This window comes from Lethenteron reissneri, chromosome 33, assembly GCF_015708825.2.
Source record: "Lethenteron reissneri isolate LAM-NWPU_2019-01 chromosome 33, ASM1570882v1, whole genome shotgun sequence".
NCBI classification, from domain to species: domain Eukaryota; kingdom Metazoa; phylum Chordata; class Hyperoartia; order Petromyzontiformes; family Petromyzontidae; genus Lethenteron; species Lethenteron reissneri.
The window spans coordinates 6,605,890-6,629,503 of record NC_083811.1 but is presented as its reverse complement, the minus strand read 5'-3'; the positions used below and the strand labels follow the sequence as shown (position 1 = coordinate 6,629,503).

The 23,614-nt window shown below is 43.1% G+C and overlaps 1 protein-coding gene across 9 annotated transcripts in view; it reads left to right on the top strand.

The window, feature by feature from the left end:
• Window positions 1-23,614, top strand: part of LOC133350269 (neuron navigator 2-like) — a 97,307-nt gene that overhangs the window by 35,333 nt on the left and 38,360 nt on the right. For 3 of the 9 annotated variants that reach the window (XM_061564436.1, XM_061564435.1, XM_061564433.1), the window contains exons 7-15: window positions 3,266-3,596; window positions 4,256-5,078; window positions 5,413-5,946; window positions 6,362-6,427; window positions 7,009-7,038; window positions 8,413-8,457; window positions 11,137-11,285; window positions 12,380-12,574; window positions 17,056-17,108. In XM_061564436.1, coding sequence (XP_061420420.1) covers window positions 3,266-3,596; window positions 4,256-5,078; window positions 5,413-5,946; window positions 6,362-6,427; window positions 7,009-7,038; window positions 8,413-8,457; window positions 11,137-11,285; window positions 12,380-12,574; window positions 17,056-17,108 — 2,226 coding nt within the window. The remainder of the gene's footprint in view (window positions 1-3,265; window positions 3,597-4,255; window positions 5,079-5,412; window positions 5,947-6,361; window positions 6,428-7,008; window positions 7,039-8,412; window positions 8,458-11,136; window positions 11,286-12,379; window positions 12,575-17,055; window positions 17,109-23,614) is intronic. The other 6 variants (XM_061564437.1, XM_061564440.1, XM_061564438.1 and 3 more) reach the window with 6 other exon arrangements.

The following is a 23,614-nucleotide window of genomic DNA, read 5'->3' as shown; positions in this document are numbered from 1 at the left end:
GTAAATCTGCTCCCAAAAAGGCAAAATCACTGCTGCTTCTTCTGTGCGTTGTTTTTTTGCCTACAAAAGAAGCTTTTCTTTTAATATTTTTCTGCCCGTCCATTCAAATAACCGCAAATTATGTCGGTTTGATATGTATGGTGCGTAAGAAGTTCAAACACACTTAGGTACATGTATGGCAGGCAAACCAAATATGCTTACGTGTTAAACTGATATTTATTGAAAACCCTATTTGTTTTCTTGTTCAGTCATGGGTGACCAGGGTGAGTTGGCTCGCTACCAACTCACTACACTTGAGAATTCGGTTAAATACGGGTGGTAGCCCATATTCAAACCCAGAATCTCAGCTTTGCAGACAAGTTATTTGATCCATTAACCACCCAGTCACCTCCTTAATTGTTTATTTACTACACTGACCAACTTTAAATCACTGCACCTGCCGTGCGGGAATCACTGAATACCTGTGGAAGCCGATGAGTCCGAACAATCGATTGGCGCATGCAAACACACAGTTCAATTACATTTTATCTAAAATCTTGTGCACATGTGTTGCAGCATACCACACAATCCCCCACAGGCACAGTCCTTTAATGTTTTAAAATATCTGTGCCGACAGCGTCCAATGCACCATAAGGTCCCAAGCACTGCATCAATGCCTTCCTGAAATGGAGCCACTTACGTGATGAATGGCCACATCTGGGCTGCTCCGTAAGGGCTAATGTCAGTAATGTGTCGCACACAAGCGTGGACCATCATCCACTGACTGTTCTGCGGTTTAAAATGGCACGGGGGGGGGGGGGGAGACTGCTTGGGACAAAGGGGCAAGAGGTCGGTTGAGACCAAAAAACCCACCCCCATATATGGAACTGGAAATACAGATCGCTGGTGTGTGGTTTGTAGAATCGTGTCCGTTCACTCGCGGAACAATGGCCTACGCACCTTGATGTAAAATGTGTAAAAACGATCACTTTCAGGATTTTTCGATTTAAAGCTTTCGTGACTGCAAGGATTCATCTTCTTGGTCCTTTCGGCAAAGTCACGTAGAATGGAAATAATAAATAATAAAAATAAAACATAATAAAATAATTCTCACGACGTTTCGGCCACAACGCAAGCAGTCGTCCTCAGGTGGAGAACACCTGAGGATGGCTGCTTGCGTTGTGGCCGAAACGTCGTGAGAATTATTTTATTATGTTTATTTTTATTATTCTATTATTTCCAACACTTTCAGGATGTTGTGGTGCCGAGTCCTCACATTCTTTATCCGCTGCCCTTGCTGGAGGCCGATAAACCGCTTTGTGTTGAAACAGAGCTCTGCCGTCGGTTTCAGAGCATGTTATTTGTTTGTATTTTCACCACAAGTATCTGTGGTTAATGCAGACATGATTCCTTGCAAAAGGTTTCCGTTTTGGTGTTTTAACATCGTAACACCTGTTTTGTTGCCAGAAAAAAGGGGAAAACCTAATCTTATATTTTGACACTGGCAAAGGAGGTCCCATGATGTAGCTGCTCACCACGAGCTCTCATTGTCCTGCTAGTGCATTGTCTTTGTGCTGTGTACGCCTTTTGGCGTCCTCTGGTCTAACACTGTTTGAGACGAGGCTCTAAAGAAAGCTGTCTCTGGTGTGGACCAATCAGTTTCAAAGACAATGCACATACTACCAGAGCATGTTATTTGTTTGTATTTTCACCACAAGTATATGTGGTTAATGCAGACATGATTCCTTGCAAAAGGTTTCCGTTTGGTGTTTTAACATCTTAACACCTGTTTTGTTACCAGAAAATAGGGGAAAACCTATTCTTATATCCTGTAGATACTCGAAGCAAATTGATTAAACTGTAAGCACGATAGATTAAGAGCATATGGAGATCTGCTATGATTTCGCGCATGTGCGTATATATTTAAAAAGTCAAGGTTAAGAGTTTGCAAGATTTAGCTTCACAAAATGGGTTGCATGTCAATTTGTGCATACAAAGCAGCAATTACCAATACAGTACGCACTTTAGTTCCTCCCGGCTCAGGCTAATTGAGATAGAGATTGTGAGATCACATGCCCCCTGGTGGTTGCACGCTGGGCATAGCAATCGGCAATGCATCGACCTGGCAATCGGCGAAAGAAAATGCAGCGTTACCCAAATATACAAGGTTTATGGTTAGCCTATACATTCGCTACTCACGATGCAATTTTATGGCTCAACCACCGCATCAACATTGTTTCTATAATGTATGAAAGCTTTGTTGTATATATTTTTGTTCACCAATAAATTATTACTTTGCCTTTTAATTGGAGTATAGATATTTATACTGTACTACCAAGATAAAAACACATTCAAGAGGTTTCATGATTTGAAAAAAAAATACCTTTTGGTTTAAATAAACCCTACTGTGTAGTAAATTATGTGATCATGTAAGGTACTTACATCTTGGCATGTATAATTATGAATACATCTGTATTCCTCCTTTCTATTCATACGTTTTAAAAACCCGATGCGTGACTACAATTATTTTGTTCAAATATATTTAACGATTAAAGTTTTTTCTATGACCATTACATTGTACATACATTTCATTGAAGCAAATATGTCGTGGAAGTTGTTCATTACCACAAAGGAATGTTTGCTATAATCTTTGAATTATAGAATAAATATTTTATTATTAGAAAAATATTGCTATGGATGAAAAAAACTACGTAAAACATTGTCATTTAACTCCAAAGGGGTTTCTGAGAGCTGGTAATCAGCCTTGTGCATGAATGTTCGGACATTAAACAGGTCAAAATAATATCATTCCATTTGTCTTAATCACAGCTGAATCTCTTGACAGCCGGACAAAGCATGCCTTTGAAATCTTCAGCCTGTATATAGAAAGGGTATAGATGTGCTATCCCGTTAATTTATTTATTTAGGCAGTTATTTATATCTCTTACTTAAGCCTGCAAATATTTCTAATGACTATGAACAATACAATTGAGAAATGTTAGGAATTAAAACTCGGTGATAAGATTTGGCCAATTGGACATTTTCCTTCAAAACATTGCTAAAATATCCCCATCGTTCTCTTGAAATGTATTGCAAAATGCATTTTGTGTCAAAACCTATTCACTAATTGAACGCACAAAGAGATAAATGTCAGCTACACCGTGATTGTAACACCACCCCTGCAATTTGCTGCCAAGCATTTAGAAAATTAATATTAATAAATGCACATATTGTGAGAGGGCATTTAAATAGATGATGATGATAATGATGATGCCTTTTCCCGCAGCTGCGTACGGACAATGAGAAGCGCTCAGGGGTAGACAGAAACGGCGGCTGGCAGCACGGAGGCTCGGCAGGAGACGATATGAAAGCCGTGGGGAGCAGCAGGGGCGGCTCCGTGGACCCAGAGCACGGAGGAAGAGTGATGGAGCCCGGCGCACGCTGGAAGCGCAACCCCTCGGATGTGTCGGATGAGTCGGAGAAGAGCTCCGGTGGTCTGCGCAAACCCGGCAGCATCGCGCACACGGGCTCCTGGCGCCGGGGAATGAGCGCGCAGGTCGGCATCACGCCTCCTCCGCCGCGGGGCAAAGCCGCCACGTCTGCCCTGAAGATGCCGGGTGAGCTGTCCTGCGATTGCACGTGTTGGCCCATGCCACCCGAGTGAAAATGCTGAACCGTAAATCCCTTGATAATTGGTTTTTTACCCTTTTATCTGGCAACAAAACTGACACCTTTTTTATGAGGAGTCATGTTTGCATAGACCACAATACCTGCAGTCATAATGCAAACAAAAAACATAATTATGTGTAATGGTTTTTTTATAAAACATAATTATGTGTAATTCTTTTTTGTTTGCATTATGACTGCAGGTATTGTGGTCTATGCAAAAAAGGTGTCAGTTTTGTTGCCAGATAAAAGGGTAAAAAAACAATTATCATATTTTTTACTGGCAAATGAGGTACCAATGGCGTAAATCCTTTGTGTTGGTGTGTTGTTTAACGACTCACCCATGTATTTTTGGGGTTGATCTTGTGTATCGTTTGGCATGATGTCCTGGGAGCTTCTTCTTCAGAAAAGTGAGTTCCTTCAGGTCATGCACACGAATGTTATTTCCCAAAGAAAGTCCAAGGCATGTGGGAGCGAAATTTTTCAGACATCATGCCAAGCCGCAACCTGAAAATACACCGGAGAGCTGTATGGCACAAGTGCAGCAACCTTATGCGGTGATGTGTTTGAAGAGTCATTCTGAGCTAATGAGATTCCGCATTTGCTTTAGGGAAAACAGATGATGCGAAAGCGTCCGAGAAAGGCTGCCTCTCGCCTAAGCGCGGCGCCGTTCAGCGCTCCCCGTCGGACGCGGGCCGCAGCAGCGGAGACGAGGGAAGGAAGCCGCCGTCTGGCATCGCCCGGCCCACGGGCGGCGGCGCCTTCGGCTTCAAAAAACCCGGCACCATCATCACGGCGAGCGGCGCCACCATCACGAGCGGTTCCGCCACCGTAGGGAAGCTCTCCAAGTCCTCCGGCATCGCGGGCCGCGCGGGGGCCTGCATCGGCGGGCGTAAGACGAGCGTCGACGGTTCTCACGACGACCCGGCGTCGCGCGCCGCCCTGACGTACAGGAGTCTTCCCCGGCCTTCCAAGTCTGGCAGCGGCGGCCACATTCGCGGCCTGGGGAACCGCTCCAGCACCAGCAGCATCGACTCCAACGTGAGCAGCAAGTCGGCGAGCGGTCCTCCAGGGTCCAAACTCCGAGAGCCGTCGCGCATCGGCGTGGGCCGCTCCAGCCCGCCAGCCGCCGTCGGCCCTACCCCCCATCACGCCACCGCGGCCATGCTGGCCCACGCGCAGCATCAAGAGAGAGACAAGTCGACGGGTGGGTTGGTGCCGGCGGAGAGAGAGCGGACTCCGGCGAACCAGACGGACCGGGAGAAGGCGGCGGCCGCCGCCGCGGTCGGAGCGGCGGCTTCTTCTGACGCGGAGAGCGTGGCGTCGGGCTGCTCCGTGAAGCTGAGCCCCGCGCAGACTCCCGCTCTCGCATCGCCCAGCCCCACCCAGCCCGTGCCCAAGTGTCCTGACATTTCTTCCCCAACGCTTCGTAGGTAAGGCCGAGACCAGGTGAGCATGGCTACAAGCCGAGCTGCTTGTTAATACGGAATTTGAAAAATAAGACTGCTGACTTCGGTTGTGCTTTCTTTTGTTTTTAGTCTGATCTTGTTTGAACAAATAAATAATAGTTAGCAAGAACAATTCATGGCAGGTACTTAGTTTCATTGTGATTACATTGGTATGCACTGCGATCCCTCAATCATCTTCTAACGTTTGAAACAGCATTTTTTTGTCGACTTTCTGAAAATAAGTTTTGATTAAATCATGAGCGGCAATGGTCTACCATCATCCAATTTCGGTTGTCTAATTCACCTTCCTTTTCCACAGGTTATTCGGAGGAAAACAAAGCACCAAGCAGATCGCCATGACAAGTAGCGACAACTTGAAAAATTCCACCATCATTTCAAACCCACACGCGATGCTGGCCCGGCAGGGCAGCACCGACTCTCCGTCTCCCGTGGACGGCAGCATGGCCGGCAGCTACAGCAGCGGCGGCCCCAGCTCGGGGCTCTCCCCAGCCTCGCCTGCCACCTCCTCCTCTTCCGCGTGTAGTCCCGGCCCTCCTAAGGCCTCCATCCCCACCCCGATGGGCATCTGCGGAGGAGGCGGCGGCGGCATGCCTTGGGGAATCGGACTTGCGCATTCTCCGACGGCCGCCGGAAAGACCGGCCTCTACCAGCCGGCACTGGGGCAGCCGCTGGACCTGGCTCTCTCCGGAGCCTCGAGCTCCATGGCCGCCGCTGCTGGGTTCGGGGGGCAGTCGGCGGTGCCGCACGGCTGCTTGACACCGACGTCCAAGCCGGAGAGCGGCCCGTGCTCGTTTGTGAGGACCAGCAGCCTTAAGTCCACCATGTCCGAGAGGTGAGTGAGGCCTCACCTTCCCACGGTGACACCACTGGTGTGTGCAACCCCTGGTTTGCCGGAAGTTTTGTACGACTTTGGTTGCCGGGGTGACGAACAACGCGAGCTGTGCTTCTTAATTTGCGTTACGCACGTTTTTAACCAAAAGTGTAGTACTTTTGCATGCGTTAATATTTATAACATTTAAGCACTCTCAGCTTACATTTTCTTAAATACTTTCTCTTGAAGGTGATGGTGATGGTCGTTTGTAAATCCCTTTTATATAATTGCTTGTACCTACCTTTTTCTTGCCCTGCTACTGGTTTAACAAGATGAGATATGTTCCAGAATGTTACATATGCGCATTAAGGTATATTTCTCCCTTCAGCCCTTTTTATATCTGCTCTCTCCTTATTCCTCTTCCCTCCTTCCTCAGTCCCCCTTCCTCCCCAACCACAAGCACGCATTTTATCAGCAACACTTTACCTAGGAGACAAGACAGGTAACTGCAATGGCAGAATGTAATTACAGGGGGCCTGACAACAAGCCGAATGTTATTGTGCCATCCGTCAGTATGCTTTGACTCATAGGGTGAATTTGTACATCGGCATGACCTTCTGACATTCATTTGTGATTTGTGCTTCAAGTCGGTGTTTGATTAATCATGCACATTTTTAACAAAATATTTGCAGTGTTCTGTCTTTGTGGCGCCATCCTCAAATGTGTTTTGATGACAAGAGTTGTGGGGTTTTTTTTGTCTTCCACTCACAAGTCATTATTTGTGTTTGCTGTCGGTGTCAAACACATTGGAATGATATTAACAGCGTAGGGGTTATCCTGGTTTTGGCTCTAATTGGTGCAGTCATTGTTTAAAAATGCCAGTGCCTCGGTCAACGGAGTGAACTTCCGAAGCTGCCGTTCACTTTCAGTGATTTCCTCACTCAGCCAGAGAGGATGCAATACCAAAGCTGGAACTGTGCATCAAGATAAGCATGTTGTCACATCGTGAATGAAAAACGTTATTTATTTAATAATTGCATAAAACGAAATCTTCATTGATGAGTTTTAAATTGTGTATTTCAGGCAACTTCAGAATAAGAACATCTTGGATAAGTGAGTTTGCATTTCTCTTTTACATAAATTTCAAAGCATAATTGATTTCATTGCCATCTATACTGAAATAAATTCAACTATTTAAATGTACCCATTACCTGCTCTTAAACTTAACAAACTACCATTTTCCTACTGTTTATCTGAGTGAATTAAAAAAAAATATTCCAAGCCTTTGGGACATGCTCCTCAAAGTTGTCTGGCTGGAGTGTTTGGAGTACAAGCCGATAATTATTATTGTCGAGGAGGGCACTTGAAACGTATGCCTGAGAGTAGAGTGCAGCAAGGAAGTCGGTAGAATCATCTGCATGCAGCATGCGTTCACCCCACAGCAAGCGGCAACAGTCAGTGGCAGTGCTGGACACATTGTCTTTGGCTTGTGATTGAGGGCCTGAAATGTGGTCAAGGGGTTGGTTTGTAGTTAGAAGTTATTTTTTTTATATGATCAAAGTCACAAAAAAATCACCATGGCCACATCATTAACACTACCTGTGCACTGTAATCATAATTCGGATGTGACTATATGACCCATTGCATTATTAATGCTTGAAACCAATTTTTATGAAATAGCAATTTTCATGAAGGTATTTTTAATGCATTGCTTAGCCAGTATTGATTCATTATGTCAATGACAGCAATATACTTTGTGTATATTATGGCACTGTGGTCTGCATCCATATGTCCTCAAACTCGCTCTATAACATTTAATAAACTGTTTGCTCTCCACAGTTGCCCTACATAATAATTTAATGCAATCACATATCCCAGGTAGTTATAAATAGTGGCATTATTCTTTCACACATACCACTATTTTGTAAAATGACACGACAATCGGCACTTTTATAAATTCTTACACAAGTTATTGATATTCTACTAAGTGAACAGAACCATATTAATTATAATTACTACACGGGTACATACAAACATTAATAAATTATGTTCCATGATGGCCTCTGTCCAAAAATGTGTTTGGCCCTGCCAAAAAAATGTAGTCAAGCACTGCGATTATAAGAATCTGTGTCATGCAGAACATTAATTTGGCATTTGGTCATATCGCTTGCCAGTAACATGTGTAATTGTATTGCCATGTATATTACTTGTGATGCAAGCAAAGGAACGGTGATTTTGTTGCACATATTGGCACACTTGCCAAATCAGTGTGCTAATGGGCCTCTATTCTCAAGCCCTACTGCCACTGCTCATCACGAATGTATGGGTTGCCAACGTTGCTCTTCCGCTGCACCAAACCCAACCCTCGCCAGGTCAGAGGCACCGTTTAGATCCTTGTGCCTCTGGGCTCCACCCCCCCCACCCCAGAACACGACCCGGTTGTTGTTCACTTTGGGCTTCTTCTTCCCTTCTTTTCCTTCTTCGTAGCTTTCTGCTTCTTGACAGGAACACCCTGCCTAAAAAGGGCTTCAGGTACCCCCCCCCCTCTATGATGTTAAACTGGCTGTGGATCTCCTTCCGAGGTGTTCTTCCCACTTGCTCATGAGCATTTCCTGTTTTGCGCTCCCTTTATTTCTTTCCAGTATGCGCCTCCCAGTGCTTCTTGGTCCGCCGGTTTTTGCTGTCATCCTGTTTTCCAGAACTGCTGTGGACCAGAATCAGAATATTTATTAATACTGGCGGAATCAGATGAGCTATAAAGCTATTTTTCTCATAGATGTCCAGTAGGGGTGGGTAAGATCGTTACAACAACAGACAATGCAAAAACACGATAGGAGTGCAAAGTACAAGAAAGGTAAACAAATCACCCAAACACGTACAAATAAAACTAAACCATCCCCATCCTACCAGACGAAGCCCATTGAGGTATCAACTTGTTTTTCAGAAGCGACCTGGCTACAAATGATAGCTCCTCAAAGTGGATTATCATTTGGACATCTATTGCAGCAGCAAAATCATCGCAATTATCTGAAAGCATGGTTCTAAATGTGGAGGGAAAACCCGGAGGACCAGGAGAATGATCCACGCGGCCACGGGGAGATCATGCAAACTCCAAATATATAGGCGTCAGGATCAGGATCGAACACCCAATGCGGCTGCTTAACCTGAGAGTCAGGTTGCGTTGTATCATATCTGTGCTGGAATCGGCCATTAAGTGAGCAAAAGCAGATATCTTTCGTTTTGCTAAATTGAATTAATGCTCTCTAGCTGCGACAGCGTACGTTACATTTTCTACGTATATCTCTCATGACAGATTGCAGACATGATACCGAGAGAGGTTTATAATCCATTTTTCATCCGCGATTAAAATTTAACAAAGGAAATACCCCATAGATACGATGACATTAATATGAATTAATTTAAATAAAGCTCTACTAACATGTGACTTTGTTCCGTGGAGTGTACCTTTTTGTGGGTTATTGATATATATATATTTTCAATGATTAAACAAGGGGAATCTATTGTACCATTGTACATCCCAGCGTGTAAAGCCCGCGTCCGTGAACGCTTGCCTCGTTTTAAAGAGGGCAATGGGGCATTGGTTAAACAGAAGCTTGTTGCGGGGAAGTTAAAATTACTTCTCCCTCCACGATCCTGATGCAATTCCTACCCACCGCTGTTCATTGTGGCCCTCGTCAAGTTGCTTTGGTGCTGCCAGCTGTCCCATTTGTTTCGTTTCGCATGACATTTTGTGTTTCTGCATGGTGGCTCAGGTCTTCATACACGGGACATGTGGATGTGTGTTTTTTGTCTGTGTAAAGGGTAAGGTGACTGAGTAATTGTAATGAAGGTGACTTGTACGGGTTTCAAATCAAAGTCACAATGTCTCCCTGCTTCAAAAGAGCAATTTTGGTGGTGCTCATCTCTGGTCGCCCAGAGCCAGAAGTGGAAATTCCACATTACAATGAAATTGGCCATCCTGTCTACAAGGCAAAGTGATAATAATTTTTATCAGCCGCTTGCCGTGGACCCTGGCAGTAAGTACACTTGATGATTGTTCATCAATCATTGTTCCTCAATTGTACTTACCACATCAATCATTGTTCATCAAGTGTATTTACCAAGGTACCATCTGGCTAGATTCCCCTCTCCCCTAATATAAAGTTTTTTACTATCATCCAAGTGAAGTTGTTGGTTGATGAGCAAATTTTCTGTGCTAAAACAGTGCGTGGAACTTCTTTTTCATCATGGGGTGATTATCCTAGCAGTCTGTTGTGTAGGTTGCCTGTTGTGTAGGTTGGCAAATACCACCAAACATTTCTCAATGACAGACCCACCTATCACCTGCAGGGCTGTTTGCTAAGCTACCTGACGTCACTTGAGCGGTTGTTTACTTACAGCTCAGAGTGGTGTTTTCTCACTGTCCAGTTGTTCAAGGTTGAGTAATTGCCTTCTCTTTTTTTGGTTTGTCAACAACTCACCTCTTACACAATGTTCATGCTCCATGGAAATGGCCAATGCTAGATCGTGTGCATGGCTTTGCCTTCCGACAAATGTTCACGATGGAAAGCAAAATCGTGTCTACACAACGTGAGCAAAATGACGGCCTATTGGAAATGCCAAACATTTTCTGGAATTGGGTGGCAGCAGGTCACGTGCTGCATGTGACATTGAACATTTTGACGTGCGCACATGTTGGTGCTACTCCGCACAAGCGTGGTATTAATTTGGGTGGTCCAGCTGCTCGTCTTAAAGGACAGTTATTGACATCATACAGTTTAGACTGTCATTTTGAGGGATATTTTTACCCGGAACTTTAATAAGTCGGTCTCAATTTATGTCAAAGTAGAATGGGCTTTCAATGTTGCCACCAAATTAAAAGCCAAGTTTTAAAAAGTGCCTGTAAGAGACAAGACGTAATGGTAGGAAGTATATAATTGCACAACAAATTACCGTGCTTTTTTCACGTGCACATCTTTGCGTAATTTCCAGACATATCTTTAAGAGCACTTAAGTGTTTTTTCGTCCATTATTTCATGCTTTTATCTGAATTATAGGATGTCAGTGTGTCCATTCAAAGAGCTTGTGTGTGCACGTGTAAATATCCTGCCCGTTCACGTGTCTGTGCGTGCCCCAACTTGCTGTGAGCGTGTGGGCATACGGCTCTCTACATGCGCGCGTGCCCTCGCACGTCTCAATGTGCGTGTGCAGGTGCACGCCATCCCAGCAGCGCGGCCAGGACGAGTGGATGCGCTCATACTCCATCGGCGGACTGCAAGATACGGGCGAACACTCTCCCCTAACCTCCGCCACAGCCATCACCTCTCCAACTGGCACGCGATTCCACTTCCCACCACCCGGTAAAACAATCGTGCTCCGTTACACCGTCGCCTGTTATTGCCGGGGTAGACAATCCCCTGCTTCACTTTGTCATTTGGCTGGTGTGGTTTGGTTTGGTCTGGCATCGGAGCTGAATATTAGTTCAAGCAAGGAGGTCACCGTCTATTAAAGAGGCCAACTGAATCTAATGTATTTTATGTATGTTGAACTTTTTTCGCACCGTACATAGCCAACCGTGCTAATTGGAGGTGCGGTTGACTTAATTGTGACCCCTGCCCCTGCTGGAACATCATTGAAAAAGAGCTTCATAGCTCATCGGATTTTTCCAGGATAAATATTCTGATGCTGAATCTGATGCATACGTCAGAGTTTATATATATTTACATCTTCTGTTTATTCCATTGCTTTTACCGTGCTTGTGTTGTAGCAATGGGGATTTGATTGGTAAGCACTGGGTGTAGAAATATGAATTGAAATGGATTCTTATGAATTGCTATGGAGCGATGGCATAGCGGTGTCACATTGAACTATCAACCTCGTGTCCTGAAGTTGATTCCTCGCCATCGCCAGTGTTAGTGGCGAGCGATGCCTGAGCTTCCCCACACCTCCTCCAACCATTCCATCCCAACTTCACCAATCTGGACACAGCATGTGAAGCGACTGACAAATGGACTGGAAATTAATTGTTGTTGATTAACTGGAGCAGGAAACAAAGTGTATCATTTGTTAATTATCTTAACTGTCATCGTGACATTGGACCTGCATCCAGAAGGGGCTTGTTGCTGTTTATTTCAACTTTGGAGTAAAACCCAATCCATTCAAAATAGTACGAGTAGTCCGAATAAATGGCTATACAATTTTAAATCGGCATGAAAATCTCAATATGTGAGCATTTTGTGTTGTCTTGTGGTCACTTTTAAAATATATATTTGTATTGGATTTTTACTGTAAACAAGAACGAAGGCCTGTAGCAGAACGTTGAGTTGCAAAAAACAACCGTACCCGAATATCCGCCAGGCTCATGTATCTGACGCTGATTGTAGTAACTTTTTTGTTTGCAATAATTTCCGTTATTGTTGTTCTGTTGTTGTTCTCGTCGTTGCCCACCACGCAGTGAGCCCGAACGCGGCCTCCCAGCTCAGCGTGTCGTACCCCAACGTGTTCCGCTCCAACAGCGTGTCGGCGCACGACCCCGCCTACGACATGTACGGCGGCAGCGACACGCGCCTCCGCAACAGCTCCGTCTCACTCGACGAGCGCCACCGGGGCATGAGCCGCTCCGGCTCCTTCCGTGACGGCATCGAAGAAGGTCAGCGGACGGTCACGAGCGCAGTTTCAACCGACCGCGTCGGGTGTTTTTTTTTTTTGTGGGCGTGTGCGCCTCCGGCATGGCCCTTTGTTTTCGTGTCGAGCCGCACGTTGTTCGGTGCGAAGTTTCGCTTCACGTGTACCCGGTGGATTCTTTAGAAACGGAGCTGTTGGAGATTAAGTGCGCGGGTCCGAAAGGACTCGCGCGGCTTTTAAGCGGTGGTGGTAGTAGTGACGGCGAGGGATGTTGTTGAATCTTGAAGGCAATTATCCGGCTCAACCACCGTGACGTACATTCACAGTTGTTGCTCTACATCAGCGTCAGCCGTATGAAGTAAAGGATGAGTTTATGAACTGAGTCCAGTTCCTGAAGAAAATTATTCTTGGAAGGAGCTCCCAGAATGTAGAATGAACCATTGCACATCGTGCTGAGCAACACGTGGTACGACCCGCACATCGCAGTGGAGCGCTACATCACAAGTGTTGCATCCAAGCGTTCACCAAGTGCCGCCTATGAAAATGTGTGTAGTTTTTACCTGCTGTTTTCTCTGTTGATGACACGTGAATACCAGAGAAAAGTAGATGTATGTACGTTGAATTTCTTTCACACCGTACGTAGCCAATCGTGCTAATCGGAGGTGCGGGGGAAGGACAACAAACTAAACACACAAATAAATCTTTCATCTCATTAGTTTATTTTTCCTAGTTTTATATTCTTTATTAAATAATAGAGTTAATGTACAGCACTCGATGGCCCCAGGGACACCACATAACACAAAACAAACATTATTTCACTGTTGTTTTTCTGTTGAAATCTTTATCGTCTCCAAAATATAGTTGACGCTCTTCCGAATGGCAGTGACAGAGCAAGCTTTGTATGCCAGTGTTTTCATGTTTATTACATGCATCACTCACATTACGATTTTCCCAATTATTCACATTGCCCTGATTGCTTTTTTCACCCAATTTGTTAGTAGATCAGTTGCCTTGGGTCCGAAACAAAAGGGTTGTTTTGCGCCATACGTCTTGCATTTTAGGCTTAAAGTGTATTTCGTTATTTGGATGCAAAGTGCCAAGTGATGTTGTACCACGATTTACCCATGAAGACCTTCATCCCTGCCACGGGACGGCCCACCAATTTGGGTGGTGGTTTACGGACGTCGACTTTTACGACCGTCTTTTCACAGACAGAGAAAAAAAGCGTAAAGTCACACCGTCTGTAAACTTTGAAAAGAACTATAATTCGTTTAAAAGCAGGTAAGGTTATAGCAAATATAGTTTAACGGCCTGGGGCATGGTAATGTTTTTTCTGCCTCTTCTCCAGTCCCCATGTTGGGGCGGGGTGAACGTTTCGCCTGCCTCAACCACCAGGCACACGGCTCCATCAAAGTTAAATGCAGTTCCTGTTTCCCGCACAGTGTCGATCGAGACACCTTTAGCATCGTGATGCTTTATTCACTGGCGTGTTCACGTACAGACTTTTGTCAACCCATTGGTGGGTGAGGACTTCTTCCCGACACTATGCGGTCGTGGGAGTTGTTTGACCACACTTCGCTAATCACAACGAAAACTGTGAAATCAACATCCCGTGCCTGCAATATTAATCAGTGTCACCACTTCAGCCCACCACACTGCCAAGTCCCCCCCCCCTCCCCCCCGTAGATGGAATCGAGCACAGAGAGTTTGTTAAATCCTTTATATTAAGTTCGCTTGCTTGCTTGCGCGCTTACGACCGTGCAAATCTTTCGGTCATTTTTTAACCCACTTCCCGTGATCCAATCGAGCTGACATTTTGCACACAGACTCGTTGTGCGTGACAATTCATTTTAGTGAAAAATTTTTCCATAACTTTACACTTTTTAGGAATTTTTTTATTTATTTAATTACCAATTGCTTAATGGTGGCAGGCAATCATCTGACCCATAGGTGGCAGCCATCTCAAGCCAGAGGACGAGAGGACTCTAGCCGCCACGCATATAAAGGATTTATAGTGAAACACTTTGTTTTTACGGGTTAAATTTTTTTATCCTTCTCCATCCCGCCCAAATTGCCACAGCTATTACGTGCGGGTTGGTGACGTCGGGGAGCACCGATGTCTGAGCGTAGTAGTACGGTACAACACTGGGTTTTTCTGCACTGCCCCCTAGCGCGTATAACTCTTCACGCACATCTTGATCTCAAGTCTTATGTTTTCGTCATAGCAATAATATGCATTTCAAATCAACACATCTATTTAAACAAATACAAATTTTAATTAAATATTGCATAGTCACAATTATTCTTACGCAAATAGAGTTGTCATAACTTATTTGTAGAAGCATTTAAAATTACAACATTGCAGTAAGGCTGACCATTGCTAACATATATATGTTTAAACCTGAATCTCTTACATTTCCTTTGAATTCATTCAGTCTCACCTGCGAAAGGCATTTCAGGATCAGTTGACACCCTTAAGGCTTGCTAGTGGACAGGTTTTATGGTGGTCTCCAAAGGCTCTCAAACAGCATGTACGCAAGATATGTGTAAGTGTCATAGGCACACAATACATTTCCATTCACAGGGTCATCCCCTTTGCATTTTTGTGTGAGTGAGATCGCGAGGCTATCGATCAACTTTCAAGATATATTTCTATACTGCAATGATGGCAAGAATTTAGGAAGCAAAGTAAGTTAAAGCTTTGGTGCTTTTTTGCAAGGATATATTTGAGATGGCTTGGCTTCATTATATTTTATTGAGCTGGCGTATCCGATTATTTACATACGATTATTGTATGATTACTCAAATTATCAGATAATACCAAAATAGTTGTCAAGTTAAGTCCTGTTGCTGTTGCCACATGTGCCGCTGGATGGGAGGTAATGGGGAAGTCTGGGTGGTATCATCGGCCTGCCGGCCTGCCGGCCGATGATACCACCAAGACTTCCACATTACCTCCCATCCATCAGTCGCGTCGTGCTGGGCGTGGCTTGTCGGGGTTTCCGGCATTCAGGAGGCAGGGTGTGAGGGTGGCTGCAGTATTGAAATGGGCCTGAGTAGTAGAGGATACAAAAAAATTGTCAATCCAAATGTTTAGAAGATTAATAGACTTAATTGATTAATTGTTCTAACTCTACTTTTGCACTTTTAATATGTATTAAATTATACACACATTAAGTTAACGCAGACTCATATGCACGGGGCATTGCGAGTAAATAATGAATGAATCCACATCTGTAAATGTTATTTTTCTTGATTACATTTATCTAAAGTTTTGTAACAATTAACTTGTTTTCCCATTGTAATAATGGACTTTTGAAAATTACACGTGCTTTTGTCTGATTATTCTTTATAACAATTTCTGAAATAAGAAAGTGCGATCAAAGAAACCGTTTGCAGAAATAAATTAGAGCACTGAACGTGCAAACAGATTGGATTTAGCATAAAAAGTCAGTCATTCGCAAGCAAGCTTTGTGTAAAACAATAAATATACATAGCCATGAGAAATAAAACTTCTAAGTGTTCTCTACTGGACAGCATTGACGTGCAGCTATTTGAGAAACACGTGCTGTACACTTGTCAAAATCATAATCCTTTGTTACCCAGACAGCCATCAATGCGCATTCCACTCCACTGGGTATGTTCAAGGCCAAATTTGCTCTCAGATGGAAAATTCCTGATTTCACTGAGCTTACAAAAAAAAATCTGAGACGCGCTTTGGTGTGGTCCAAGGTTTTTCCATGCTACTCAGTGTAGAAAAGCTTGCACATCCTGAAGCATCAGTGGCTCACGTTGGCTGGCCCAAGTTGGTCAAGGTCGGCGTATTTGACGGTGTGTTTGACATCCAAATTGACGGGGAGCTCCTTCAGTGCCGTGGGTCTGGTGTCAGGTGGCATGAAAAATGTCAAAATTGTAAACAACCAACAGTTGTCACAATTGTACATCCGCAGTTAAATCTGCATCATTACACAATGCACCTGTTTTCCAAAATAAATCTAATTTGGCTGGTAGATATATTTAAAGCTGCATTCCTTTGAATGCCATCAAGTAATTAGTATGTAACATAATGCTTTGCAGTTCTATATTCATACTGTTGTAATTCACATTATATTCAATTTCCTTCAAATATATCACCTTATTTTCTAGATTTTTAACTGTGTTGATATTTCGAACGCATTCAAGTTTAAAGAATCATCTCGTGAACGTCATTACCTGCTTTCAAATTGTGTCTGGCAAACTGTTATATATCACATATGTACACTTGTATATACACTATAAGATATCTATGTGGCTCATCTGTCTGTATATGGGTTACTTTATGGAATGTAGGCGGCTCTTGTCTTAAGAGCGAGAAAAAAAGACAAAGATTGAGCGATTGCGAAATAAATCGAGGAGATGACAGACAACGGCAGACTAAACAAAAGCCAGGTAGACCGGCAGATATGTGCCACACGAGAACAGTACATTCACACTTGTGTTATTTTACTCTTTGCCTTTCCCCCGCAGTTCACGGATCCTCGCTCTCCCTTGTGTCCAGCACGTCCTCCATCTACTCCACGGTGAGTGGGCTGTCACACCGCGAGCCAAGTCCAAACGTGAATCGGACGCTTGGCTTCCTAACAATGTAACTGGATAGCTCTACTCGACAGGTGTTCCAAATCTGTGTGCAGTCGAACAAAAAAGATGAAATGCGTTGGGTTTTGAATGTGGTTTTTTTATTTTGCCTTTGGCTGCTATTTTTCATCGTCTAGGTGCGTCGCCGCTATAGAGTTGGGTAGTTTTTGTGGTTACTGTATCACGTAACGCCATGTTATTCTAGCACGCAGAGCGCGCTTGTGTAAATGTGTCTTGCACATTACATCACCCTTTGGCTGCACCGTGTCTACGTTTGTGTCGGATAATCTCCGTTTTTGTCAGGGCTCCATTTCCACTCCGAATGTATAGAAAAAAAAATAACAATACATTCATCAATAGCAATGCAACCTTAAAATAAATATATCTGAGAGGCGATGTTTCGGGGAAATGGTTCTTCAAATCACATACATTATTTGTGTGCCATGTGTTGACTTTTTTTGTTAATTGTGCTTGTTGCACCACTGCCAACGCGCATCATGAAAAATAATAATGTGTTATACGTAAAAAAATGTACGTATGTTGAACTTTTTTTTGCACCCTGTGTAGCCAACCATGCTCATCGGAGGTGCGGAAATAGTTTATTTTGTAAAAAAAATACTTGCAGTAGCCATGTGATGATCAATTACCCCGCAGAAATGTGGTGAATTGTAATTATTCAGGATCATGATTTGATTCAAGAATATGCGTTTGTCCCCTTTTCATTGTTTCTCATTTATTCTCTCTCATATGTTTAGTCTGTTCACCCACCTGCCCTAAATATAAAATCCGTACACAAACACAAGCCGGGGCATATACCTTGTGAACATTCTAATATTTTGTGTTTTGCATAATCTCAATGCAAACCTCACGCACCTCCGATTTGCACAGTTGACTACGTACGGTGCAAAAGAAGTTCAACATACAGTACATACATACAAGCATGATCACGATGCATGGGGGTTGTTACTTCGGCGAATCAGTCGGTGCAGGTTGGTGAAGGGGTGTGGGGGTGGTGGGGCGGAGGATGGGTGCACGCGAGTTCGGGGGACCGGGATCAGTTCAAATATCACACTCTCCACTGATGTCAGCCATCGCCGGTAATCAAACTCAGGTCGCCAGTTTCATAGAGCAATGCGCTAGCCTAGGGGTCGGCAACCTACGGCTCCGGAGCCGCATGCGGCTCTTTACGGGCTGCTTCTTGACGATATGTACGTATGTACTCAGATGCATTGCGGCTCTTGAAATACTGAATTTTGTACCGAATTGGAAAGAAATGGCTCTTCTTGTTATTTTGGTTGCCGACCCCTGCGCTAGCCATTTCGCCCGCTGAGTGCTATATTTATCGTGTGGCGCGAGTATTGACAGGCGTGGTTTTTGTTTGCAGTGTGATCTAGGAACTAGCAGTTAAACTGGAATTAGCAGCAAGCATTTGGCATTGTTTTGACAGTTTTGCCATACGACGAGGTCGAGCGCGAAGTGGTCTTCGTGTTTTGGAGGTCTTATGGGATATGCTCGCCTCACAGTCAGTTCGGCCCCAGAGATTACGCAGATGTTATGTTGTACCAACATGTGCACTCGCAAAGGAGATATTAACTCTGCCGTCTAGTCTAATTTGTTGAAAGTAATTGATGGCCATGAATGTTTTCAAGACCAAGCTAGTGTCCTGGCAAACTTTGTCAAGTGAGTTTGCCTTCATTGTGCAGATCTTCTTTTGCTGTTTGAACATTTTGCTCTCATGGGATTCCTTTTTTTCATACATACACAAATGTAAAGAAACCTCCTTAATAATATACAATATTGAAATGAACGTAAAACATTGTTCCATGTCAGGAACCTCTAAGTGTCAATGTGTGTCAGTGGTACAAAATATATGCAATCAAACTTTTGACACATAACCTTTTCTCAAACAAACTTTAAATGACTGCTGGCAAAAGTAAGGATGTCTTTGTCTCCTTTATATTTGCATGTTGCAAATATTGCAATCATAATTTATGATCAAATCAAAATATGAATTTATTCTGGAGAAATCCGATGAGCTATGAAGCTCTTTTCCACAGATGTCCAGTAGGGGCAGGTCAGAACGTTACAACAACAAACAATATAAAAACACAATAGGAGTGCAAAGTATAGGAAAGGCAAGCAACCTGCCCACAAATGATAGTTCAGCGAAGTGCCTTATGTGAAAATTTATAGCAGCCAAAAATTCTATGAATATTTCGAGGCCCCATGCCGTTGCCATGCCACAGTACAGGACTGAAGTGCCACAAACCATCTCGCTTCTGTGAATGAACTGACCTCATCAGTCTTACTCTTCGGTTTTTCAAATCTAGAACTCACCAGTCTTGTCCATTGGCCATCATCCCTTCAACCGATGTCCTGCCCAGCCAACTCTATGTCCTTAACGGTCAATATGACATCTGAAATAGATATATTTTCTCCAGTCCACATGTTCTTCTGTCGGCCTCGAGTGTAACTCCATAGTTACTGTTAAACATTACGTAAATAATTATTTCACGAATCTTAAAAAGTTTTGTTCATGACACTTTAATATACATTTTTAATATTGTGCAATTGTCTTTTTTTATCTTGGAAATAAGTGTAACCTCAAGTCTGTCTTGAAAAAGGAACTTGTTGTCGCAATGTGCTCTCGCCTGATTGATGTAAGGCAAATTAATTATTATAAATCTTAGCTGAAACCCAGTGTGATGCTTAGGAAAATCGCGTGTTAAAGAGATTGCATTTTTATTTTCATAGTATACTTATTGGAAGAGTGATGACGGTGATAACGCGTAAATCATAAAGCAGCTACCGATTACGCACCATGACAACGCTCTGCAGTTGTAAATGGGCCACGGCTTTGTCAGTCCATTTCATCAGAGACAAAGCAGATGGTAGGAAGGGGGCCCAAATCGCTTGCTATTAATTGACTCGGGAATCACCGCTGGAGAGAAAATTAACAGTGGGAGCGCTGTAAGCCTGTAGAAATAATGGTGCTTTGTTTTATGCTCGCAAGGCAAGTTGCCATATAAACAAGTGCCCCGTCCCTTGCTGACGAGGCGAGAGACTGCCTCGTACCTGTCATCCCGTCCATTAAATTTGTTGGAAAATAAGCGAAACTTGAGATTGGATGGAAACGCTCCACTTCAAATTCATTTGCCGTTGATATAGTTATCAAGAGGACATTCGGCTTAGTCTGTTCACCTGCTGGAGCTTCTGTGATTTAAAATTGTAAAATAAAAAGCCGGATTATTTTTTTTATAAAGTGTACGGTAATGCTACTGTGTGCATAATACCGATAAAAAGCAAGTTTTGTGTGTTCATAATACATGCACAGACTCAGTTAAGAATGCACTGCATGTACATGGGTAATTCTTTATTATAAATTTATGCGTACGATTGCACATTTAGTTTTTGTCCAAAGCATAGTTTTATATTTTTTATCATGCTATTATCAAAACCAAATTCTTCGTCAGTTTTACCCTATGCATTTTTAGTCGCATGTCACACGAGATAAAGGTTATGGAAAGTGAATTCATGTTGTTATGTGGGTGCAACTTGAAAGCAGATTTGCCCCGAGCATCTGATTGGCGGACGGGAATGTCCAATGGGGAGTAGCCTCGAATTTCCACAGGGCTCATTGACAGACAGAAATATTACAGCAAGCATGCATGCAGTGGATTATGAGAACCCCTCACTGGGGTACATGGTACAGAAGCGCACGAGCATGTACCATCTTAGCACAGGATGTAATGGCTTTGGAACAACAGTTAGCGTTCTTTAAGAGCGCCTAGTTGAGAGTTGTGGTTCAGCATGGCAACTGACATTTTCAACAGCATGGGAATTAAGAATGGTCCAGATTCAACAGTATGTATTATTTTCATTATTTTATTTAAAGTGTTGCTTTGCTTTAAATTATTTCTCCAGTATCGATGCCGTTCGTTTTATTGTACGTTTATGTGAGTTTTATATGAATGTGTATAGATTTAGGTAAAATGTGTTTTTTGAGGCTGGGATGTTTTGTGGTTCATCGAATGGCTGCATTTTAAAAAACAGTCTCCTCTGGTAATAACGCTATGTTCGTGACTACTCTGTTTACAAACAGTTCCAGGCATTTTGACGTTCGGTATGTAAATGATATGAATCGGTCAATTGCAAGGCAGGGCGAGTTAATACTCCATAAAGGTAGGCGTACGTTTGTTAAACATTACCATATTCTAACATTACCATGTTTTTTTTGCCAGCTCTTGAAAATGTTGATGAAAAGCAGGGGACCTTTGCGTAATAAACGACTTATCGTTTATTATGCGCTTATGCGCTAAACTATTTACTGTGTGAAAGATCCTTCCATTGTCTAATGTTCGCCTAAACAAGCTCTCTTAGCCACTGAGAAATGTGTCTGGGCGAATTGTCAGCAGCTGTAAAAGTGGGCGTGATCACATTACTGTGCGATTAAAATCCATCTGGCTGGCTTGGTCTTACACTTTAAAAGCAGCAGCAGCCAATGAACACCAGATGGCTGCTGTATTACAGGCATACGCAAAAAAAGTCTTATATTTATTGCTGTGCTACTTTTTATAGTTTAGTATTTGTTTAAGATTACGAACTGTTTCACATTTTCATAAACACTGCTGTGTGAGCTCTACGCTGCTTTATTTTCTCTCGGTTTTACTTTACTTTTGTTTGCTATCGTTTTGCTGGTACATTAATTTTATACTCTTAGGTTTTTTCGGTAAAGTCACGGAGGTAAAAAATTTAATTAATAAAAGTAAAATAGAACAAATTAAAAAATTCACGACGTTTTTAATTTGTTTCATTTTACTTTTATTAATTTACATTTTTTTACCTACGTGACTTTACCGAAAAAACCTAAGAGTATGAATCCTTGCAGTCACGAAAGCTTCAAATCTACATTAATTTTAATTTGCACACACGCACTTAATTTCCTAATATGTATATTCAAAAGCCAACTGGCTCATAGTAGTGGCATATTAATTTAATTATTTGTAATTGTTAAAATGAAAATGCTTGTGCAATCCACAATCCACAAAGCTTCGCGGACAGATGTCTGCCTTGACGGAGGTCTGCGTGTTCCCAGTACGCAGAGTGCCTTGAGAGAAGTGGCATGTCGCTGTTGTCAGCGGGGAAGGGTGGTCGGGCAGGCAGCCTGCATTCTCCACCACACACATGTCGTACGTGAAAGAGATAATGAGAGAAAGTCTGCATAGGTTGTATGCATATCCTACCACAGGGGATTATCCGGGATTAGGTTTTGTGTCTTGAGTGTCCAAAGCAGTTGCTGGTAATGGAAGGGAGAGGATTGAAGAGAGGAAATGAGAGCAGCACCAGTAGCTGGCAATGCAGTATAAAGTTACCACTTTATTCTTCAATGGAGTAAAGAGTTCTATAACAAGCTGACCATATGGGGCGAGCGTAGCAAATTTTGTTGAGAAATACCATTCACGTGCGCTCATTCCATCACCGTGCATTTGCTCACGTGCCACCTCTAAGGTGGGCCAACGTGCGAACGAAAGCGTGTTCTGTTTGTGGTTGAGCTACTATATGAACTGACCCTTGAGTTTTGATCGGCAAAACTAAAAGTATTCATTTTCCCAGTCTGCCCGCTGCCCCTTGGTGTTCACAGTGGCTGGGCACAGCATCACAGCCTTTATTTATGTGTAATCAACCACTACACTCCGCATGGATGCGCAACTGTAGGGTAGTAAATGGTGGCCGTCCCTTTGAGTGTGACAGTATTTTTTTTTTCTCTTGTGGAGTGCAAACCAGCAGAAAGCATCCCCACAGGAGTTGCCATCTGCCTTGAGTATCTATCTGTCTGCAATTACTTGTAACCGTCTGTGTGCATGTCTGCCCAGCTATTCATCAATGATAATACAAGCATTTTATATTATTTGAGCAAATTTTGGATGGAATGGTTCAGGGAATTTTTCTTGGTAAAAATCTAGAATAACACTTTTTAAATTGTGTTGCTGCATAAGCGACACGTATGATAATTGTACTCTATAAGAAGCTGTTGCTCACATGAAGTGACTTTAATGTGCACACAAATTAAAGCTGCAATATCAACACCATTACCTAATGTTTGTCGTCTGTTGTACATACGCTGCTGTTAGTCCTAAACACAATTTTCCACCGTTTCATTATTGAGGTTTTACCAGCACGGTATTGGTCATACATGTGCTTCAACAACGCATCATAACCGTCATAAACATTTGTACAGCATAGCATTATGATAATGCACCTGCTATTTATTTACATTCATTGCACACGAGGGGAAAATAATAGCTTTTTGTGGACGAAAGGATGTTATTTTCTGAGGTCATCCTTTGCTTTGCGCGTGGGGTGGCTTTACTGGCTTAAATTCCCATATCAGAATACAAGGCCTAGGGAGCCCTGGGGACTCTCCGCTCAAATTCAGCCCAAGGTGAAAAGA